Source organism: Mustela nivalis (genome assembly GCF_964662115.1).
Source record: "Mustela nivalis genome assembly, chromosome: 1".
NCBI lineage: Eukaryota > Metazoa > Chordata > Mammalia > Carnivora > Mustelidae > Mustela > Mustela nivalis.
The window spans coordinates 128,467,789-128,492,330 of record NC_139020.1 but is presented as its reverse complement, the minus strand read 5'-3'; the positions used below and the strand labels follow the sequence as shown (position 1 = coordinate 128,492,330).

Here is a 24,542-nt window from a genome sequence, read left to right as displayed (position 1 = left end):
TCAGTATTCAGTTTCTCTACTTTCATAGCTATTCTCTGTTGAAATTGATCTTCTGGGAACACCTATAATAGAAAGACCAGCTCTCCATTCACACCTTCCCTTTCACAATTACCCTTCTCCTTACCCATTCTGAATCTTAACCACAATGGTGCATTGTTCCAGAGTGTATAAACTCTGCAGTAGAAAATAAGGGAACTAGGAAACAAATCCTTCTGCAAGTCAGGTAGTTGCCAATTTTTGCTTTGAAAAATTGTAGGAAGTGCTGATATCAGCTGGTAGATCATTAAAAATACATTTTGGTGATAAACCATTATGTGATTTTTTTATATATATAACTTAGAATGGAAATAAATAAGTAATACTGCTCATCAAACTCTTTTCATTACCATGTGCTTATTTATAAGAACAAGTTTTCTTAGTATTTATATTGATAAAAACAAAAAATTGGATTAGAATTGATCTTAGAATGTTCTAGTACTAGGTAGCATTCATCTATAAGTATGTAAACTACTTGGGAAAGAACCCCAATTCTAAATTGGATTAGAATTGATCTTAGACTGTTCTAGTACTAGGTAGCATTCATCTATAGGTAGGTAAACTACTTGGGAAAGAACCCCATTTGTTTCATTAAAAGTTTTTATTTTTTTTATAGGCAATAATTAGACATTGACATTTCTAATATATTTATGTTCTTTTGATCAATTATGCACTAATAATAATTGTAATAAAGGCTCCAACAGAAGATTTTAGAAAATATTTTGACTCTCTACAACAGAGAAAATTTTAGGCATTAGAAATTTAAAAACTTATATTCATATTTTTATTGTAGAAATTCAATAAAAGGATTTTGAATCCAAATCTTAAAGATACATTAGGATGAAATTCTTTGGGGGAGGGGACTGGAAATGGAAATAAAAGTTTCATGGAAAAAAAGAAATAATCAAAATTCTCAACTCCAGTTAAAGAGCTTGTTCATACATTTTTTAAATGGATGATGGTGAGTATCACAGAGCTATGGCATTTAGATCCTACTAAATGCATTCACAAGAGTTATGTAAGAGTTTTATTTTTAAATGTTCCTATTTACAATACACCAGGATTTTCGGTCTTTGTCATTGTTTAAACTCATGATGGAAAACATTAGATTTCAATGTAAAAATATGTGACATTACACAATTGTATAAAATTCTTTTTGGGGGGCGCCTGGGTGACTCAGTGGGTTAAGCCTCTGCCTTCGGCTCAGGTCACGATCTCAGGATCCTGGGTCCCTGCATTGGGCTCTCTGCTCAGCAGGGAGCCTCCTTCCCCATCTCTCTGTCTCTGTCTGCCTCTCTGCCTACTTGTGATCTCTGCCTGTCAAATAAATAAAATATTTAAAAAAAAAATTCTTTTTAGGGATATATGCTCAAAACCAAAAATTAAAGGTCATTGGTCCAAAATGTCCTTTAGATCTGACACTGTAATCCCTTTTTCCTATTGTGTTCAGTTTATTTTTAAGAGTATCGAAGATAATAGCCTCTATCATTTACTGAGTATCACAGGCAGAACATGTGCTAGCTAGCCACTTTCTAGCTTATCCTTACAACTGCTCTGCAAGGAAAGTTTGATAAATCTTCCATTTGAAATCAAGGACGCCAAGGCTCATGGAATGGAAGGAAACCTCAGAACAGAGGCAGCAGAGCGGTGGTCTGAACCCAGGTCTACCTGTCCATAGGACCCTGTGCTCTTTCCATCACCCCTGTTGACTCTGCCCTTTGCAGGAGGCTGGTCTGGTCTAAAGATTCAGAATAATAAAGAAAAGTCCATCCATGTTCTAATAACAACAAAGGATGGAATTAGCATTCCAAAGGATCAGAATTGCCATTCTGAACATCCCAGAATTTGCTATTCACAGAAGGTCCTCCTTGACTGCCTTGGAAACTAACCTGGGAAACTTACTCCTTCTTTCTTGATGCAGTCCCCATCCTTACACAGGGCAAAGCCGCCCTGACTGTGCCGGGCTGTGATTTATTTACATGCCTTTTTCTCTCTGAAACTATGAAGTGGCTGGGGGAAATCATGCTCTATTAATTTATCTCTGTCTTTATGGTACCACGTGAGGTGCCCGGCAGCCAACAGGTGCTGCATAGCTCCTTAGCCATTGCATCTGACCCATGCAATCGATTTAACTCTGGAGCTCAACTTGGGATGCCCATTAGAAAAATGCCCATGAAAAATCCTGACTCCTCAGGGTGTACAACGGACTAATTAAAGCAGGCTCTGGGGTGGGGCCCAGGCATCGCCATATTTTAAGACACGCTGAATGATTCCAGTGTGCTGCCAAGGCTGAGAACCCCTGACTGGTGTTGGTGGAGTGGAAGCGGGGGCACTGTGTTACAAACCTATCTTCTGATTCTAAACCCAATACCCGTCAGATGGGGCATTGGCCCTAACTTCGCCTCCTAATGCACCATGCAGGAAGACTCCTGCCTCAGCTGCTGAAACCTCTGTCTCCTTCTGGGGTGGCCACATTCATGACATGGCAGTCTATGCTTGCAAGCAATGTATTCAGTATTTATACTCTCTTGATAGCAGATAGACCAGCCTTTTGTTGGAGAACACCGCAGGGGGTCAGAGACCTATATCTCTGCTGGGCCCAAGGCAGGGATGTCACCTTGATCTTGAGCAGCCTGACCGGTATGTTCACAGGAGCTGGGCAAATGCTACAATGCAAATGGAATATATGTGTGCACGCGCGCACTGTGTGTATGTGTGTGTGTGTGTGTGTGTGAGAGAGAGCAGATATGTGTGCATGGTTGGGGAGTCCAAGGGGAAAGTATGGGCAGTGTTCTCTCTTTCCGGCACAGACCCAGAGAAACAGAACAAGCAGGCAGGACTGTCTTCTGGGCTTAGGACCAGATATTTGTGGAAAAGTTTCCCCTTCCAGGCCACCCTGAGAAGGGCTTTATGCATCTCGCAAGCTGTTCTACTTCATGGATCACCTCGTACTGACCCCTCAGCAATGACTGTACAAGGCAGGAAGAAAAACCCCTGGTTGTCAGAGGCTGGGAGCAATTTCTAAGGCTCATGGGGATTAAAAACCTCTCTGTTGCTGCAGGAGGGAGAACGACGCCTTCTGTCAGTTTTTATTCAAGTGTTTCTTTTGAACATCAACCTCAGTGACTTTGATGTGAGAATAAATTAATTCCAAAGCCCCAACTTGAAATTTCCTGACTCTGCCTGTCTATTGTCTACCCACCCACACAAAGGAGAAACTGCGGAACCTTGTCAGTTCTTAAGGCAGCAGCTTGCATTACACATTTTTCCAGGGAGTCTTTCAAAAGAACGCCTGGGCTTTTCAGTGCTTTTCCTCCTTTGGTATTTGCCCTTTTTAATGCTGAGCTGCCTTCTTTATACATATACGTATACATCAAGCTCCACTGAGCTGCAGAAGCCTGATTTTCCTGGACAGTTGGGTCAGTAATTTCCATATTATACTATTAAAATGTTAAAAAGAATAATTTACAATAATTCTTCACGTAGCCCCTAAGGTATCCCATTTTAGTTTTATACTGAATCTGTATTTTCACATGAATACAAAATGCTCTCTGGGCTTTGCCTTTGCCTGGCTTTCATATTTTAAGGGGATAATAGCTCTAAAAGATATACGGGTCCCTGGGATCATAGTATCTGCATCTTGCATGTGAGGTGACCAGGAAATAGGAAGTTCAGCACCTTGTTCCAGATCATTCCATAAATCTGCTGCAGAAACACAGCCAAGGCTCTGGGCATTGGCAGCTTAGTTCCTGGTCAACCCACCAAACTTCCCTTTGGAATGCATGAGTACACTGCCTTCTTTCCCGAAGAGAGTCAACATTATTGTCAAGCATCTATTTATTGTATTGTATGGAGCACTTTACCTACTCCATTTCTTTTATGAGCTTTTCAAGATTTAAAAGTTATTAAGAATCCTGTAGCTATCCACTCCCTCCTTCTTTCTGGCCCCTTATGTATACACTAGAACACTAAATTATTTCTGTGCAAGAGATAACTGCTTTGGTGTCTAGGGGATGGCTGGAGAAGTTTCTGGCAATGGAGATGCACTTTGTCAGTTTTTTCTTTCCTTGGTGGAACTCTCCATATAATATATACCCTCTCTAGGAATACTCCCTGTATTTGGGCCAAAACAAATCAGAGCTGAAATTCAAGTTGTCTTCATAGTTAATATCTCAAGGTTAAGTATGAGAAGTATTACTTCAACAAGGTAATTTAAAATGCTATTGCCTTCTGTTCTAAACGTACAAGAGGGCAAATGTCAGCAAGCGCTTGAGTGTTTCAAGCTGCTTGATTTTACCGGACCTGTTTGTTCAGTCCCCAACTGCCCTTAAACCCAGTTGAGTTACTGGCAATGACCAAGTCAAATCCAGAAAATCACCGGCAGGAAGAATAATGACGAGACCTTCCTCTTCCCTGTCCTGTTTGTTTCTCTGCACATTGTGATCACTAGATTGTCTCATTCCCTATGTGCCTGGGGCAACGGGTTTATAATATTACTACCACTAATTATGAGACTAGAAAGAACAGAAGTCATACTATCTGAAACTGGAGGACAGAGTCACTTATTGTCCTGATTTAAAGGGTTAGTTTGTTGCTTCTTATTACTAACTGGCCTTGTTTTATAATCATACTAAGGACACAACTGAGATTTACCTGTATTTATATTTATATCGGTTCTTCCTTAAAGAACCTTTTGAACATGTGAACAACTTCACCTCAACCTGGAAATACTGAAAAGGCAAAATGCATTCAGTTTCATGTAATTTATGTGAATTACAATTCTTTTGGTGAGAAAGGTCAATATTTACCAGCGAGGGAAAATAAACATAATACCAATCTGATCCCCAAAGTCAAGTTTTCTAGATACACACATATCGACACACACAAACACTCCCATGGGCACACACACATGCACATGGGCGGATGCACACCCTCTGCTGATGTTACCAGTAGCTCTGAAATCAGTGAAACACCGTGGTTATGAGCTTCAGTGGTGGAACGAATTAGATCTGTGTTCAAATCCTGCCTTGGGCTGAGTGAGTGCACAGATTGCTTAACCTCCCCACACAGTTCTCTCCTGCTAAATAGTGCCTCTTACACAAGGCGGAATGTGAGGGTTAGATGCAACAAAGCCCAATAAACTGGTGCTTCTCAAAGTCCACTATGCACGCAAATCATCTGGGAATCTTGTTAACATGCCGATTCAAATTCAATAGGTCTGGAGTGGGGCTTGAGAGAATATTCTAAGTTTCTGGATGGTGCTATGCTGGTAGTCCGCAGACCAAGCTTTGAGTAGCAAGACACCTTCACAAAAAGGAAAGTGGTTTTGCAAGCCAAATAAGAAAGCTGAGAAAGGATTGTGGTATGTGTATGTGTGTGTGTGTGTGTGTGTATGTGCGTCTGTGTGTGACCAAGTTGAGCATGGCATGAGCTCAGTTTCTCTAAGTGTGGAGAGGATAAAAGGTTTGGGCAAGCTTTTATCCCGTTTCTTCATGAACCTCAGTATGGGTAGCTATTGGACCTGATTTCCACTTTTGTGCCCAGTATCAGTGAGGGACCATCAGAACCCACAGAAAGATAAGGCGTGAGCCAACTGGGAGTCTTGTACCTGTCATAGTCTTGGCAGATCTCCCCCACTGCTACCAAGGCCTTCAGGTACTCATTGGGTTGGTAAGGGTGGATGTAGTGCAGGGAACAGCTGTTCCTGGGGTCCCCATTTGAGGCTGTGAAATCTATAGCTACCTGGAAGAGAAAAGAGGAGAATGGGTAGATTAAAGTGAATGCATCTTACAGGCATTGTGATCAGACACAAAGGACATGGCTCAAGATGGAAAAAGCAGCACATCACATATGCTGCCAAAAAGGAAAGTGAGAGGAGTGATTAATTTGGTTGAGACCATTTCTGTAGTCTTCGATGGTCCCCTCCCCCAGTGCCAAAACAGAACTTGAGATGGACATGTCCGTCAGAAAGCCCAGCCATTGCTGATCCCCATTACCAGGCAGCATGAGTACAGGTAGAATATCTGGTCCCCAGTTCCCGGTTCACTAAGAAAAGACTTCTCTGCTGTCCAGGCAGGACAATTTCATCTCAGAGGCAGAGGTAAATTACCTTAAAACTAAATTCTGTGTTACTGGTGTGGTCTATCTCAAAAGCCATACTCATATTTTCATGTGTGGCGAGTTGCAGAGACGTGTTGACATGGTTATAATAAATTTTCTGCAAGAAGCAGCTTCGAGTGAGGCATTAACTTTTGGTTTTCCCTCATGTGAGAGAAGTCCTGCCTGTAACAGAGAAGAAGCCTGGATGCTCTGGCACCGTGACTGGGAGGTAAAGAAGAAAAACCTCTGTCTTGCCACCAAGTAGATACTATCCTTGAACTTCTTAAATTTTTTCTGACCCTCACCATCATTATCTAATACAGAGTTGACTCACTTAACACTCTTAACAACAGCAAACAACCACTAAAGGCTCAAGCCTGGAGAGGGCTAAAATGGGAACGATCATTTCTTCTGATTTCCAACATCATTACCAATTAAATAAAAGTTAACCCAGCAAATACCTCTCAAAAAAGAAAAAAAAAAAAAGCTTCAGCTTGGGAGTGGGGAGTATGGGGAGTGGTAGGGAAAAGATGGGGGCGATTAAAACAATTAAAACAGAAGGAGTTGTCTGAAAAGCAAGAAATGTTCGTGTTACATCTCTTTCTCTTTAGGGCCTGTCAGGATCCACTCACAAGCTTACTAATGGCAGAAAGGCTTTATTTTCTCTTATGATCCTGTGAGTGGGAAATATTACTTGTATATTATTTGACAAAATTCCATTATGACACATAATTGGAATGTCCCATTGGATTTGCTTAGGGGGGAATGTCACTTCTGGAAGGACAGAGAAAAGGCGCTATGTGTTTCATTTCTGCTCCTGAAAGATGACCCCATAAGAGCAAGGATGATAGGTGAAAATAGCCCCCATGCCTTGTATTGTAATGCTACAATAGAATCCAAGTGACTAGAAAAGAAAAAGCGATAGGCTAACAATTCACTTACAACCTTTCTTTTTCCTTTCATGTGAGGTTATTTCTTCATTACCGGTTTTGCGGCCCCTTTCTTTCTCACCCCTCCCCAGGACTGTGTTGAAAAGAAATTTAAGCAGGATTCAAAATCTATTTTCAGAACACCCTGATGTTTTCAACAAAGGGAGTACCAGCTGATAAAATGCTAGTACTAACAGTGTTTCAAAAGGAAAGGTCGGGTGGAGAAAAAATCACACAGTACTTCCCCAACCCTGAGATGCCCTTGCTCAGATAACAAAGGGATGGAGAGAGGAGCAACCTTTGTTAAAACCCTACTCTGTGTCAGACACAGTACTATCTGCTTTCCAGGTTTTGTGTTATTTCATTTTCATGAAAACACTCTGGGAAGCAGAGATTGTTATTCCTTTTTCTCGATGAAGATGCTCCTGATTCCCAGCCCAAAGGTGATGAAGTCTTCTGGGGTAGAGCTGGGTTAAAACCCAAGTCTCTGGGCGCCTGGGTGGCTCAGTTGGTTGGACGACTGCCTTCAGCTCAGGTCATGATCCTGGAGTCCCGGGATCAAGTCCCGCATCGGGCTCCCAGCTCCATGGGGAGTCTGCTTCTCCCTCTGACCTTCTCCTCACTCATGCTCTCTCTCACTGTCTCTCTCTCAAATAAATAAATAAAATCTTTAAAAAAAAAAAAAAAAAAAAAACCCCAAGTCTCTATAGCTCTGAAGACTATAGAGAACTTCTATATTCAGACATATATTCAGACTCCTCTGAAGACTTCTCCATTATGCCATTATACACCTAAGGGAACATATATGGCTGTAGCTAGCATGCCAAGATGGTACTTGGCTATGTTTATTCCTATAAAGAATGGGGGGGATTTAGCCTGGAAGTAAGGAGACAAGCTTAGCAGGAACTAGAGTAATTTAGGAGAGGCCTTGAAGGAACAGCTGTTTGTAATCAGACCAGTTGTAAAAGGTAGGAAAAGAGTAAAGTGTGTGTGTGTGTCTGTGCAATAAGGAGAATGTGTTATTGAGGATGGCTGGGGGTGATTAAAGAGGACCAGCAAAATTCAGCATCTTCTGAGATAGATTCCAGCCAGAAGGTAAAAGTCAACCCACTGGAAAAAAAAGAGAAAGACAATAGGTGAAGGTCCTTTGAATCAGGACTATGATGAAAAGTTCATGTGTTGGGGGCCTCCATGTATTTTGTGAATAAGAACGAGATGTAAAGCACTCCAGGACCCACCCATGGGGCCTCAAGCACACAGAGGTCCAAATATATGCAGATTATTTCTGGAAAACTTCTCTAAGAGGGAAACGTGGGAGGTGCTGGAGAGATGGTGTCTGAAGAAACCACACACCTAGAGTCCTCCTGGTTTATGGATCTCAAGCACGCAGAGCCACCATGCTAAGCCTTTGGGTTCTGATGAGACACACTTAAGGGGTGCCAGTGCCTCCCACACATGTCCATGGCCTTTACAAGGTAAAAACTGGGCCAGGAAGGCTAGGTGGAAAGCCACCTCTTTCCTACTAAAGAAAACATTGTAGGACTCTAGAGAATTCTAGAGAATGTGAGAAAGTTGTTATGGAGATAACCTTGATTCTGTTCCAACTTATCTAAAATGCAAATCACTGGCAGGTGTAGAGATGTTGTTATTAATAACCAGCACCTATGGCTCACAACTGCTCTGTTTACGGTGCTCTTCATCATGGATCGTCACAATCCTCTGCCTGTGCTGCTTCATGCTGCAGTTTAAAATTGTCCCATGTGCTGATTACCTGAGGATCAAGGGTATTCCATGGTAACAAAAGCATGCTGGCATCTTGATGTAAAACCGGAGGATGAAACCAGGTAGGAGAAAGGCCAGAAGGGAAAAACCTCCATAAAGAAAAATGACAACCCAAGAGACCTAAATGTTCCTCTTCTCCTTCCTAGTCATGGGTAAGAGCCTCCAGGTACGCAGGCACCAAGTGGCAGCATCCAAGCCCAGGTGTCTCACCTGAATGAAGATGTTGTGTTACGGGGAGAGGAGTGTATAACGTCTGGATGAACACACGCAGATTCTGGCAACAGTAGATTTTAAAGTAGAGCACATATCACAGGAGGCTGGGACTAGGGGAAGGCAAGAGAGGTGACGAGGGCATACATTCAAGAAGGCTTTCATTCCCAGCGGACCCTACACTTGCATGATCTTGACAGTGAAGGCCTCCTTTTAAACCTTGGACCCCAGGTGCCTCTCTTGCTTTTGCCTCATTCCGGCACTGTTGGTCATTTCATTTTCTAACAACTCTCAGGCTTGGAATAATTTCCTTATGCTTAACAAATTAGCTTGTGGCGGAGGTGACAGTGAGAAGGGGATTGTGACCAGAGAGGTTTAGGATAGAAAAAGGAAGAGGATTTGGTGGCTGATGGATGGCAGTTAGGGGAAAGGAGTGGCCACATTTCTTTGGAAATGGAAGAGACGGCATCTTGAAGATAGTAGCAGCATCTGAAGATCAGCGTTAGAAGGTTGTCCTTGGGCCACCTGCTCTTGGTAGTGTTGTGTATACATATGGAAGACCTGAGGGAAGTTTTACTTTCTTTCTGCAGGCAGGCCCCTGGGGACTAAGGAAGGAGGTTTCTACTCCGTTTTATCATTGACTAGACAACCATGGACAGTCTTAAGGGTATGGCATCTGAGAGAGCTTTTTCCTGGCAAGCCATGGTTTCTTAAATCTCCCCGATGAAGCTGGAGATAAAGAATCTATCTTCAGGAGGTGGCCTTCTACCAAGAATTCTCTGTGCTCTTTAAGTTAGCATTAGTGGAAAGAGAACAGAGCGAAAGGTTAGGTTTATTTTAAAAAGCAACAGGGAGGCAGTGAAAGACGGGATTAAGTTGAGAAATAAAAGCAAGGAAATGACTGAAAAGTGCCAGCTTGTGGAGGTGGCCACCGACGCCTGGCTTCCTGAATGCTGGTGGGCTCCCGGGGCGGCCACGTTTTCATTGTCGGATAGGAAGCATTTACGAAAGCCGGTGGTTCTGGTGTGTGCTCCAATCTTCTCAGCAGGCAGCCTGGGAACAGGCGCCACCCGTGGCTCTCCCCTTCTGCCCAGGAGGCCTCGCTCATCATTAAGCAGAGCCCTGGAACAGCTTTGCAAAACCTTATAGAGTCAGAAGGCGAAATGCTCCCTCCACTGCCACCAAGCCCTGGGTGCGGAGCCGCTTCCGGAAAGAGGCTGGAAGCCAAGGATAAACATCTATCTTTGGATATGTTAAGCTTCTTCTGTGAAAGGAGACCACTTCTCAGATCCCCTTGTCTGTCTGCGACACACAAGTCATGTGAAACCTCCCCCGTATTTTCTAAGGCAAGCTGCTGGGAACCAACCTCTGGTTAGTGGCCTAATCTCTCTGTAATCAACCTGCAGTCAACCTTTTTCATATCATCTGCTGGGGCAGCTGTTTTGTTTGTTTGTTTGTTTGTTTTATATTTAAATACAGCTTGGACCCATACAATAAGCCTTGAAGGTGGAGATACTGTTCAGTCTGGACCATTTCTTAAAGGACAGGTTAAACTCTTGTGCTTTCCTATTTCCTCAAAACTCCACTGGGGGGGGGGGCAAAGAAATAGGAACTAGACTTGATGGGAGAGCCCCCCAAGATTGCCTGGTTAATTTTCCACAAACTGCAAAGCATTCCCCTCTTCAACCCGGGGCTCCTTCTCATTTCTTGGAGGTCTACACCTCAACCACAGTCCACCAGTGTTTAGTCTTGGATATACTGTAAAGATTTAAAACTTGAACTGAGACACAGTGTAGATAAAGGATGCCCAGAACATGTTAGGTTCGGGAAGATTTCCTGAGAGAATTTGTCTTAGGTGGTCCTTTTCTTTAGGCTGGAAAGTTAATCTGGGAGGAGCCACATTCATATTAGAGTAGCAAAATCTAGACTATAAAATCAGAGATAAGGGAAATACCATTCTTAATGGTAGAAAATTACTAATACCATTACCAAAAATGGCCTTCTGAAAATATGAAAAAAACAAAAACAAAACAAAAAACCCAACCAACCCACTTGTTGGGGGTCTCTGGGACTACTTGAGAATCTGACACAAGATTTATATCCTCTTACCAGAAAATGCACACACTTAATTCTGCACACAGTTTTGGGAGGTCAAGGCTGCTCCTGAGGTCAATTCTCATTCCTTAAGGATTTCACTAGCCTAACAGGTCATGTTTTCTTTTTCTTTTCTAGCTAGATTTTCTCTCTCCTCCTCTCTCTCATGTCTTAAGACATAAACGTTTTACGTGGTTGTAATCATAGGATAGCTTTGCTTTACATTCTTTTTTATTTCCCTTAACATTATGTCATAAACGTGTCCCATTATCATCAATCATTGTAATTATCATTTAAAATGACTTTACCATAATCCACCTAAACGAGGTACTGTAATTTACGTAGCCATTATCTTATTGTTGGACATTTAGGTTGCTTACAGCTTGTCTCTGAAAATCTGCTTTACAAAGAACATTTTTAAATATCTGGAAAAGCAGTAACTTTCAAAGGAAACAGCGAACTCTTCTACCATTTTCTTTCCAAATACCTTATGGTGTCTGTCTCTTTTATGCTGTCTATAATTTTGTGTTTTGTGTGTGAAATTCTAGTATCTATTTTATTTTTGGCTGCTGTGCCATGTGCCAAACACAGTGAACTCCATCTCCCCCTCTCTAGTCTGTTTCTCATCTGCCCACCTCCTCCCACCTCTTCCTAGACGGCCACGTGACAATTGCCCTCAAGTTCTTATGATTTGAGGATTCGAATGAGGAGATGGAGTGTCCTCCGGGGCGCCCTTGACCTCCCGAAATTGCATGCAGAATCAGGTGTGTGCATTTTCCAGTGAGAGGATATAGATTGTGTATCAGATTCTCAAGTGAGGCCATGGACCAAAAAGGAATCATTGACTAGGGCTCTTTTTAGCATCTTAGTCTCTTTCCCTCCACTGGGGCTTCTCCTCTGTTTATGGTCAGACTCTAGCCTGAAACCTCCCCTCTTTTAATCTTCAAGTTGCTCTCCTCCTTTCCCCCTCTTGTCTCCTCTTCCCTGCCAGTTTTTCTTGAATGAAGAGTTACACCTGTTGTGTTCACTTCCTTACTTCTGTCTACACCCTGACTCCTGGCTCTCCCTGTCTCACATTGCTGAAATTGCTCTTACATAAGATGATATGTGCCTCTTTATCACATGACACAGTGTTTTATTCTTCATCTTCTGACTTCTTTCTCACATATGGGACTATTGCCCTTGATCTCATAACATTTTCTTCTGGGTCATTTGAGGTACTGCCTTGTCCTGGACCTTCTTCTTGGCATTTCTTCTCCTACTGGTTGCACCTCTTCCCTCTGCTGCCCAATGGAGATCTTCTACAATATCTGGAGACATCTTTTCTCTCTGTATTCTTCTCTCTGGACATCCCACCCAGACCCATTTATGTGCAGCTTCTACCTCTCTCTCCTGAAACCTAGGACCGTATTTATGAGTGCTGTTTCTACTGGGAGGCCTGGAAATACATCAATCAGGTCCAAAAGCAAATCATCATCTCATTGGCAGTTCCTTTGGATTTCCATGTTGCCTTGAATAGGATCGCCATGCATTGTCAATCAGGCACAAAAGATCTGAGTCCTCTGGACTCCTCTTTCTCCCTGGTCTTCCATCTCCTCATTGGATCATGCGCCAAGGCTTATTGGACTCTCTTGCCACAGTGTTCCTTCCTACTGCTGCCCTTCTAGCTGAGCCTCTTCTTACTTGTCACCAGGACTATTAATCTCTTCTTGCTTCCCCTTCTGGGCTTCCCTCACCACCTTTGATACCTACCACCAAACACCCCCAGTTTAGTTCCCTAAAGCATGTGCCCAATTGCTTTAATGTCCTGCTCAAGATTCTTCTGACCATTCCCTTACCCACCACATTACTTCAAAATTAAAAGCCCTTCAAATTCTTAATCCAAACCACTTCTCCAACACTCCTCTGAATATATCCTATTTATGCATACTGACCCAAATATGGTTTTGATATTTATTATTAGAATATATGAATGCATAAACATTTCAGTTCATAGGGATGCCTTTTTTTTTCTTTAGAGAGGTGGAGGTGGGAGGGTCAGAGTGAGAGGGAGAGAAAGAATTTTAAGCAGGCTCCATGTCTGGCACAGAGCCTGATGTGGGGATCAGTCTCACAATTCTGAGATCATGACCTGAGTCAGAATCAGGTGTTGGACACTTAATGGACTGAGCCACCCAGGCACCCCTGTAGGAATGCTTTTAAAGGAAAAACCTAGTATCCTATTTATTCATCTCATTTCTTGTTTTTTCCTTGTTTTTACCTCTCCTTTAAGGTTGAGTGTTCAATCCATTATAATTCAATTAAAGTCCCTAATATACCTCAGCCTGGCACCTGAAAGGAAAGATGCTCCATTTCTGACATTCTTAAGGCTGAGTCAGAAGCACCACGTATCTGTGGAAAGTGTAAAAGCTTTCTCTGAACTCCTGCTTGTAAAGTGTACTGGTCAGAGTCTTGACAGGAAACAAATGGTCCCCTCACAGGGGACGATCCAGGAGAGCTTAATAAAAAGACTATTCAAAAAGTCTGAGGAGCACTAAGTCAATAAGGTAAGGGAGGAGGGGCTGGAACTGGGGAGGTGCTGGTGAAAGTCATTAAGATGGTGCCTCCCAGCTGGGGAGGATCATCAGGAGTGACGAAGGAGGGAAGGGCCATCCTTCTCTGTCAGGTAGGCCCGTGGATGTGGAGCTGAGGACACTCTAGGGTGAAATTTCTGGTGTGCATGGGGGCTGGTTCCTTGTGGCATAACTCCAAGGGCAGAGTAAGTCCCTGGAGGTTGAATAAAGCATTGTTTAAGAGCATGGAATCTATAAACTCTAAAGCAGATCCAAATCAATAGAGCTTTCCTTTGAAAACCTATAAATAGTTTCCTGAATGGCCCCTTTGCCTAAGATTGTGAGACACTATTTCCAGTAGCTCTCCTATATGACATTGCTGGCTTCTCTATTCCCATTTTTGTACATCCAACATGACAGGGAGCCCGTAGGACAGCTAGTGTTAGATGTGGTGCTTATGATGAACATGTCTGCTACTCTCTGTGTGCACCCACATGCAGCGCACATGGAAGGGCTGGGTAGGGGCATCTTCAGAGAGCCTTAGACTTCAAAGAAATGACCAAATTGTATAACTAACTCGTAACCATTGAGGGGTAGATGAACAATGCTCAAAGTCTAGGGGGGGACAAATGCAGACCCATCTGAGATTAGATTAGAGGACACGCTTCTAGTTAAGGAGAGGTTAGCCTATCAAACAACCCCTTAACTCATCCTCTTGGGACTCCCCTTTTAGTCCTTTGAATACCACCATCCAATTCCCAGAAATACCAGTGGTCCTGTCTATTCTCTTGGGCTTAAACCTGGACAAAAAAATTAAACCATCTGCCTTGCTTTCTTCATATGACTGAGCCAGTTGAGGGAGCTAAACAGGGCTGAAATTCATTATTATACATCTATAAGATGAGGAACAAAAGCTTTTCAGATTGTGTTTCTCTTGTTTGACATGTGGGTTTCCCATAGGTTTTAGCAGATCTATCTCTGGCCATCTGGGGATGTTCTTTCTGGAGGTCACATCAGCCCAAACCTAGGAGGGTTTCAAATATTAAGTAAGTTATTCTAGGGCAGATGTACTCATAAGCTTTGTCTATCAGGCATCTTAAAAAAACCCAGGCTACCCACCCAAATACACACTTGGAGTATATACATCCCAGGTGTTCACAAGTTATATGTAGGAAATGATCCCCAATCCACCCAGTGAGTCTAGATACTCCATTTCTCAACTCTGAAAGACTAGTTCTCCAATATTTTGGAATGTACCTCTTTCTTGTCTGACAAACCATTTGGATGGCTTCCTCTTGGCACTGACCATCTAGCGTTGGTGCTTGTGTTTGGGCTGCATCTGCCTTGGCTCAGTGAGACTTACTAGCATGGTGTACTTCCTTGCCATCCAGCTCATCAGATTATAGGATCTGGCAATATGCCTACTGGCCCATGCCTCAAATAGTTACTGGAAGAATGGGAAGCATAAGGAGTTCCCAAACCACTTGAGGATAGGTGGCATGAATTTCCTTATATGACTTCCTGACAACCATACTCACTGGAGAAAACAGAAGTATGATGTCACTTTAAAAACATGATACCGGGGGTGGCTGGATGGTTCAGTCAGTTAAGTGTCTGCTTTTGGCTCAGGTCATGACCCCAGGGTCCTGTGATGGAGCCCTGTGTTGGATTCCCTGCTCAGTGGGGAACCTACTTCTTCCTCTCCTCCCTACTCGCTCTTGACCTCTGTTGCTATCTCTCTCTCTCTTTCTCTCTCTCAAATAAGTAAATAAAAAATCTTTAAAAACAACAACATCAACAACAACAGCAAAAGCAAAAACATGATACCATACTAGCAATGAGATCTGAACAAAGCGGACCCAGGGTTTAATAAACTTGTGTCTTCTCATGCCCCCATCCCAGTTCCATTCCCCACACCTTGGTCCCTGAATATGAACAAATATGGAAGCAACTTACTGTAAACTGGATTTGACAGCCACCCATGATGTAGTCCAAGAAAGAATGCATCTTGTGGATCTGTGTGGGAGGATGAAAGGAAACTGTTTTAGTAACAGCACGATCTATTTCCTTACCGAGTGGAAGCTTAATCTTTGGGGTTAGGCTGCTAACCTGGAAGAAAGAGCAGAAAGGGATCTGTGAGGAAAGGAGGGGTCCATTGATTTTGGCATTTTAAAGGAGAGAAAAAGCAATGGTTAATTCCAATAACCCTGTGAGGGCTGCAGCTACATATGCCCCCTGCTCCCCTTTCTTGGGTTATTGGAGCCTCCGGTGAGATACTACACTTGGCATCAATGTTGGTCCCCATGTCTAAGTCCCAGTCTTGGTAACATTCTTAATACCAAAAGTAATCTAGATTGGTGGCTGCAGGTTTGGCAATGATCTGAGAAGGCCTTTACCGACAGTTTCCCATTCATTAGACTCCTGCCATGCCATGAACAATGAACTTATGAGCACTAACTCTAAGCCAGGGACTTCACATCCATAATTTCATTTAATTCTTAGAACCACCCTATGAAAATGGTATTATCATTATGACTGTGCCATTTTGTGGAGGAGGGAGCTAAGGCTGAGATCACCTACCCAGTCGATGGTGGAGGTGGGACTCTAATGATGGCTGTCTGGACTGGCATAGTCCATCTTTTGGACCTCTGTGCTGGAAGTCGGTATGCTCCCTGCTTTCTGCCCAGCCACAGTCATCTGTGTTCTCGTGTGCCTTACCGATTTCTGCTTCATTTCTGCTTCCTTATGATTCTGCTGCTTGACTCTGGGGGATATTCATCCACTTACTTATTGAACAAGGATTTACTGAGCCCCCACCATGCACTAGATGCTAGGGTACGGTGATGAAAAACCAACATGGTCTCTGCAGTCCTGGAGTTGGCAGACTTGCCCTTGTACCTGGGCAGGCAGTACCTGTGATTTTTGACCCTCAATCCTCGGATTCCATCTGATGTTCTGGGCAGCTTCTGAGACTGACCCATGAAATCCCACATTGGTATCTCTAGGTATCACCTCCAGGTGGCACATAGCTCTTGGCAGACTTTTCTCAGGCCTGATGTTTACCTGGCCCCTGGAAAAATGCCCGTTCCTGCCTTTTTTTTTTTTTTTTTTTTAATGCAAGTGAAAGTGAGAGCACGAGCGGGGGGAGGGGGGGTCAGAGGGAGATGGAGAAGCAGGCTTCCCACTGATAAGGGACCCCAATGTGGGGCTCAATACCAGGACCCCAGGATCATGACCTGAGCTGAAGGCAGATCCTTAACTGACTGAGCCACCCAGACACATGCTCCTGGTTTCCTTATGGCAATGCTTTGCTTGATTATTGGAACACCTTACTATTGTTTGTATATCAAGGAAATAAGAACTTGGGAATGAGCTGAAATAGCCCCTGAGCACTAAACTGTAAGATGAATCCATGGAGGATCAAAACAGACTTGCACACAGCCACCTAAAGGAGATAGACAACCACTGAAGTGGTTCATCTAGATCTTTTTTCCTGCTTCCCTGGGCACAGGGATGTTTTGAATGTACCTGGGATTTGATCTATGAGGTAAGATGACCAGAGACATCTGTCTTTGGAAGAAGAGTGTATTTATTTCTTTTTTAATATGGAATTTTTTTTCCTTTAAGATTTTATCTATTTATTTGTCAGAGAGAGAACAAGCACAAGCAGGGAGAGCAGCAGGCAGAGGGAGAAGCAGGCTTCCTGCAGAGCAAGAAGTCTGATGCCAGGGTTCCATCCCAGCTTGAGCCGAAGTCAGACGCTTAACTGACTGAGCCACCTAGGTGTCCCTGGAAGAAGAGTTTATTACTCACAGCTCCCTGAAGGATAGGAGGCATGTCATGCCACCCAAGGGTCACATGGGGAAACAACAGTGTCAATCAGAAGGCAGAAAGATAGAAAAACAAGTGTTGGCTGAAGTCTTTATTGTGTTTGTGTGTGGGGGCCGGGTAAGGAATGAGTGGGACAGGGAAAGCAGTTAAATTGGTTTAGGATTGGAGAGTCTGAATAATTTTGGTGGCTCTGGGCTATAGAGGCGGTCTCTAATTATCTGAAGCCTGGATCCAGGGTGCTATAGGGCCATAGGAATATTAACTCCATATGTGAGCGCTCCATAAAGGAGGTGGTTGGGGGTGCAGGCTCTGGATTGGTTGGTCTGCATATCAAAGGTAGGTTCACAAGCAAGCTCACAAGTTGTTTGCTAGCTCCAGGAATTAGCTAACCCTGGGAGGTGCAGACCCTACACCTGCCCACAAGGCTCCAAGATGTTAAAGTATCAAAAACTGTAGAAAATAAAAGTAACAATTAATACAATGATCCCAATGGCTAATTCCAATACACTGTTCCCTACTTCCACTGACTGATTCAAGAGGTGGTCACATCTGTCTTTCCTTTCCTCTCACTCTTGCTATGAGAGGATGTGCAGAGCCTGGCAGGAGAGAAGGAACCTGATATACATAGAGAGAAGCTAGATGGCATTTAAGACTTGTATGGTGGAATCAGACAGGCATAGGTTAAAATCTCAGCTCTTAAACTTACCATGTGTGTGACTAGTTACATGGTATCAGTTGACAGCAGATATCTCAGGGTTCGGATACAAGTTAGACAGAATTCATCATTGTTACTCTCACATAGTAAATACTCAGCTGGGGCCAGGGTTATTCTCTCTCTCTCTCTCTCTTTTTTTTTTTTTTTTTAGATTTTATTTATTTCTTTGAAAGAGAGAGAGAGAGAGATCACAAGTAGGCAGAGAGACAGGCAGAGGAAGAGGGGGAATCAGGCTTCCTGCTTAGCAGAGAGCCCGATGTGGGGCTCGATCCCAGAACCCTGAGATCATGACCTGAGCCGAAGGCAGAGGCTTAACCCACTGAGCTACCCAGGTGCCCCAAGGGCCAGGGTTATTCTCAAATGTGATTTCAGAGGTTTGATTATTAGCATGTAGAATTTTCTGTGAAGCTAGAGCCCTTCTGGGAGGAATTTCCAGGCTCCTGTGATCCTTCACCACAGCTTTGTGTTCAAGAGCCTGACATGTGACCAGGACTCCCCATCTTTGGGGGTATGACTGTCTTTGTGGAAGGGATGGTGGACCACCACTTCTCCAAGACCACCTATGCCTACATTTCTCATTGTACATCCATTAATACATTGACTTTCTGATTTCTATTTTAAAAAACACACCTCCTTGACATTCTCTCCCACTGACCATACAACCTAAGCTCTTCCTCCCAGACAGCCCTAGCTTCACACTTCTTTTTTCTTTTTCAAGATTTTATTTATTTATTTGAGAGAGAGACAGTGAGAGAGATCATGAGCGAGGAGAAGGTCAGAGGGAGAAACAGACTCCCCATGGAGCTGGGAGCCTGATGTGGGACTCGATCCCGGGACTCCAGGATCATGACCTGAGCTGAAGGCAGTCATCCAACCAACTGAGCCACCCAGGCACTCCTAGCTTCACACTTCTTGAGAGGAACTACATACATACCTTGCACTGGTTCAAAATCACAACGCCTGAGTTCTTATAATTCTTCTTCTTGGCTTTGTACTTGGGATTGATACATTCCCACTGTACCTGCGACAGGAAGAAGGGGAGTCATTTGATTAGGCCAAGCTCCCAGAGGCTGTAGCAGACGGGTCTGAAGGCTAACAAATGGTCTCTCTGTGATAACGTTTGCATCATGAGGGATGGTTCAGAGGCATGGATGAGTAAGACTGATATTGGATGGCATGGTTTGAATCCTGGTCCCATCAATTTCCAGCCAGGCAACCCTTAGCAAATTACTTGATTCCTTTATGCTTTGGATATCTCCTCTGTAAGATGGAGCTGATAATTGTATCTCTCAGGATCATTGTGAACTCTTAATAACTAATCCATGTAATACATTTAAAACAGTGCCTGGCACTTGGGAATGCTTTCTATTAATAGGGTTGAATCAAGCAACAGAGGGAAGGAGACATATGTAGACACATTCCTAACACGAGTATTGAGTCTTAGTGTCTAGGAATTGGCTTATAATGTCAGAACACTGAGAGACATTGAATGCTGGCTACAGGAAGTTAGTGGGAATAATGATGAGTTTGCATAGAACCTCACTGAGAACTAAAATAATGGAGTGATACATAACACTATGGTGACACAGTAGATCTCCAAAGGGGATAGTATCAGAGCTGTAGGAGTGGCTGGGAACTGAGAAGGTAGCTGGGATGTAGGGGAGTGTCTAGGGGAAGAGATATCAAGACTTCAAGTGACAAAATCAACTACAAGTCAAACATCCAAGAGTCACTGAATGCTCCTGCCCACCATTCCATGGGAGCCGGATCCCCGGATTTCCACTCAGGAGACAAATTCTCACTCTCTCTGACAATTAGGATTATCTGAAAATAAAGCAATTTCTGAGGCAGATGTGAGTGGTGTAGACTGATACAGCTTTGACCTCCACTGATCCATTTCTCTCAGTGTTCATGCATTTGTGTAGGGGCCTCCCTCAATGACAGTGAGATTAGTTAGTCATGTGACTTCTTTTGGCCAATGGGACATTAGCAAAAGTGAAGTGTGCACAGGACTAAAAATGCCTGTGCATTGGGGTTTGCCTTCTTCCTGCTGCTGGTGTGTTATTACCACCATGTAGAAAAGCTTAGGCTGATCTCCTGGAAAACAAAAGCGTACATGGAGAAATGTCCCAGCTGTCCCAGTTGCCAAGGCACAAATGCATGAGTGAGTTCAGTTGGCATCACGTAGAGAATAGAGAGGAGCTGCCCCAGGTGAACACAGCCTAAATGGCCAACCGAAGGAACTGTAAGTGAATAACGATTGTTGTTTTCGGCCAGGAACTTTTGGGGTAATTTGTTCCTCAGCAACAGATAACTGAGAACAGCAGTTTCTCAATACTGGGGAAGTTCCACTAGTGGAACTAGGGGCTGGGCAACCACATAAGTTTTGGGAAGAAAGGAATCCTGTACTGGCCAAAGGTCCCCTAGAACTCTTTCTATAAGAGGAAGGAATGAAAAAGAGGAAGGAAGGAAGTTAGGAAGGGAGAAAGGGAGGGAAGGAAGGAGGGAAGGAATGTGGAAGGAGAGGACAGGAAGAAAGAAGAGTCCAATTGAATCTGAAATCAAGACATCGCAAACCCTGTTTGTTTTTTGTTTGCTTGTTTTTTAAGGTCTCATCTTTCCATCATGGTCATGGCTGTCTTTCTTCCCTCTCTTAGGTTCTCTTCTCATTTGCTCTCCAAGCTCTCATAGTGCTTGATAAACAAGAGTTCCAGCTTGTTTCAAAGTAGGTCTAGTATTTTCAGACAAAACACTCCAAGTTCCTCTCAAATCCATCAAAATTGAAATTGCCTTTCCCCCAAAACTTCCTCTAATGTCACAGTATGAACAACAAGTAGTGTAGGGATTTCCCTTACAATTGGAAAGAAAAGATCCAAAATTAGCTGTGATGATTCCTTTGTCATTTTCAATCATTTCTATTAACCTCAATTTCTTCAGTCAAGAAGTACATAACTGATGAAACTTTGAGTTAGAATTCAAGTTATCTTAAGAATTATAATGATAATTCATGGAAAGTCTACTCATTTCCATCTTAGGCTAAGGCAGACCTGTAGTGGAGGATGGGACGGTGCAGCCAGGCAAGGGCTCCAAGGAAGCGGAATCAGAACCTGCAGGTACTTGGGGGCTTTTACGGCTGTTGGGCAGGCAGGGGTGCTGATGAACTGGGTCTAAGTATTTTCTATCTGTCTTGGGATGAAGTTTTCATGTTATTATAAGCTATTTGCTTTACATCTACAATCCCATTTAACTCTCCCACTACTCCCTCTTAGAGATGAAAGTTAAGGCTCAGGTCTTATGGTGGCAACTGGTGGAGTTGGGATTCACCACAACAGTCTCACTCCAAAGCCTGGTCTATTAGCATAGTGCTTGCTCTAGAAAGTTCTTGGAGGGGCTCTCCTATTTGTTCTTGCAAGTTTCCTTTTTGGCCACCTGAGAGGCTGTTCATGAAAGCCTCCTGAGAATTAACCCAAGTTAATCAAGAATTTATCCTACAGAACTATGACTCTCACAGGAAGGTGCTTAAAAGAGGATGGCTCCTCTTTTCATCTTTGTTTCTTCTTACAGAGGTTCCTCCATTCCAGCCTCTATCCTCTCTCTCTATCCTCCATTCTCTTGACATTAACTACTTTTTTGTTGATGGCTCCAAAATACATCTACAGGCAGGCCTCCCTTCCAGTTTTCCAAACCCCATTCTTGAACTTTCCTCACAAACTGTATCTCCCTGAAATAAGACTTCCTTACTCAGAAATGGCACCAATGTTTACTCATCTATCCCCCTCATATACAAACCCTCAACACATATTGTAGCTCCTGTCTCTAAAACCCATCTTAAAACACTCTATTTCTCTCCACCTCCATCATCACTTTTTGAGCCTAAATCATTATCACCTCTTGTCTTGCCTTCAGTAGCAGCCTTCTGACAGATCTGCTTTCACCGTCTTCTCTAACAAATTATCTACACAGTGGCCAGAGTCATTTTTAAAAGTTAAAACCAGTCATGTCATTCTCTAGCTTGGACCTCTCTGGACCACTGTCCAGTAGAACTTTCTGCAATGATAGAAATATTCTACATCTGTATCAACCAAATTGAAGCCACAAGCCACAAGAGTTTATGCAGTACTTAGAGTGTGGCTAGTGTGGCTGAGGAAATGAAATTGAAACTCAATTTAAATTACTTAAAAGTAAGACTAAAACACTCACATGTAGCTAGTGGTCCCTGTCCTGGTGAGCACAAAGCTGTATAGTTCTTACCACATTTAGAAGAAAATCCAAACTCCTTTCTCCAAGCTATTAGAATGTGCTTTTCCTGGCCCCTGCTTCTGTCTTGGACCACATCTCATCCACCCTCTCTGCTCCAGATTGACTAGTCTCTTCCACATCCTTAATCACACCAAGTTCTTTCCTCACTCAGGACTTGGTAATGCTATTCCCTCAGCCTGCATGCTTTTCCCTTGCTTGTTATGTGGCTGGCTTCTTTTTGTCTTTAAGGAGCTTCAACTTAAGTGCTGCCGTTTCAGATTATTCTTCCAGTACCACACCTTTATACTGCATACACTTGTTCAGTTTTCTATAACATTTGTCACAAACTACAATTACATTTTTGTTTTTTGTTTATTTGATTCATGTTTGTATTTTACTCCGATGTGCAGTCATGACACACGTAGAGCTTGGCACTTAGTAGGTGTTCTGTAATAAGTACTAGTAGAATCAATAATAAGAGAATATTTCCTACAATGCAAATGTGCCCAAATGGGGCTGAGTGATTGAACTAAATAAAATCTTTCTGGTATCTCGATGATACAGAAAAGTATATAGCGTATGATTAATTTCCTCAATGGGACTTGAAGATTCATTTTTGCTTGTTTGGAAGGAGTAGACTTTGGTTTCTTCAACTATTATATATGCTATAATTTTACTTATTCTACCCTCTTAAGAACCTAAAGATGAAATGTTTCCTATATTTATTGATTTGGTTATTTTTACTTGTAGAAGAGAACAGACACAACTTCGTGAAACTTTTTAGAACTCTAATACATAATATTGATAATTCCTTGATTTATTAGTTCAGTTGGGCCTGGCTCAACAGAGCAACAACTTCTCCGGCTATCTTGTTATCCTGGGTGTGACTTCATTTATAATTTAGTGTTGGTTTTTTGTTTTGTTTTAAAAAAGATTTTATTTGTTTATTTGAGAGAGAGAGCAGAAGAGAGTGGCAGGGGGTCTGACTCAGGTCTCAATCCCAGGACCACATGAGATGTGGTCAAATTCCTGGGATCATGACCTGAATGGAAGGCAGACACTTAACTGACAGAGATACCCAACCCCTCAATTTAGTGCTGGTTTTGACTGTGGCCCTGAACCTTTGCATGCCTGCTGGTGGCAAAGGTCTGCATGTTTCAGAAGTTGCTTGGAATCCTGGATGCTAAACAGAGCATATACAACAGGTTTTGTGGGAGCTATGTCGAAAGTTGCCCTTGGTTTTCTAGACCAAATGTAAGTACTTGACAAATGGTCTGGTTCAGATTAAGCTTCCAGTTCTAAAGAATATTAATTTATTCCCATCCATTCTAGGTATATCCTTTTTTAAAAAATATTTTATTTATTTATTTATTTATTTATTTATTTATTTATTTCACAGAGAGAGAGAGAGAGAGAGATCACAAGCAGGCAGAGAGGCAGGCTGCGGGGGGGGGGGGGAGTAGGCCCCCTGCTGAGCAGAGAACCTGATGTGGAACTCGATCCCAGGACCCCGAGATCATGACCTGAGCTGAAGGCAGAGGCTTAACCCACTGAGCCACCCAGGTGCCCCCCATTCTAAGTATATCTTGACCTTATATCTGAAAGAAGAGACACTGAAAATGAGTTGTGATATCCTCTGTAATCAGCACTTCTGACCGGGCCAGGTATAGGATCTTATCTCTAAGGGAAAGCCCTTTTCAAAGCCATTGAACACTCAGCTGTCACTCTTTTCTGTTCCATGGGGACAGTGGGCCCCAGAGTAAGAAGGTCAGGTATTTTGGTTTTGAGATCCCCTGAGACAAGGAGTTAAGTGTAAGTAGTTCATTTGGGAAGTAATATCAGGAAGCACCAACTGAGGAGTGGGGAATTGAGAATCAGAGACTGCCAAAGAAGTCTGCAGTCAGTTACCACTGTGGGCAACCAGTTCCTGCTGAGGAACTCTAGGAACTCCATAGAACACACACTCAGAGTTCTGTCCCCTGTGGGGAAAGACATCTGGGGTATTTAGACTCCACCCCCCCTCCCCCATTAGTTATGTGTTTAGGGCTGGTCCCT

At 43.0% G+C, this 24,542-nt stretch overlaps 1 protein-coding gene across 2 annotated transcripts in view; it reads right to left on the bottom strand.

Moving 5' to 3' along the window:
• CPNE4 (copine 4) overlaps positions 1 to 24,542 on the bottom strand; it is a 577,619-nt gene that overhangs the window by 20,058 nt on the left and 533,019 nt on the right. For both annotated transcript variants that reach the window (XM_082719255.1, XM_082719256.1), the window contains 3 exons: positions 19,183 to 19,269; positions 15,659 to 15,718; positions 5,645 to 5,778 (listed from right to left, as the gene is read on the bottom strand). In XM_082719255.1, the coding sequence (XP_082575381.1) occupies positions 5,645 to 5,778; positions 15,659 to 15,718; positions 19,183 to 19,269 (281 nt within the window). The remainder of the gene's footprint in view (positions 1 to 5,644; positions 5,779 to 15,658; positions 15,719 to 19,182; positions 19,270 to 24,542) is intronic.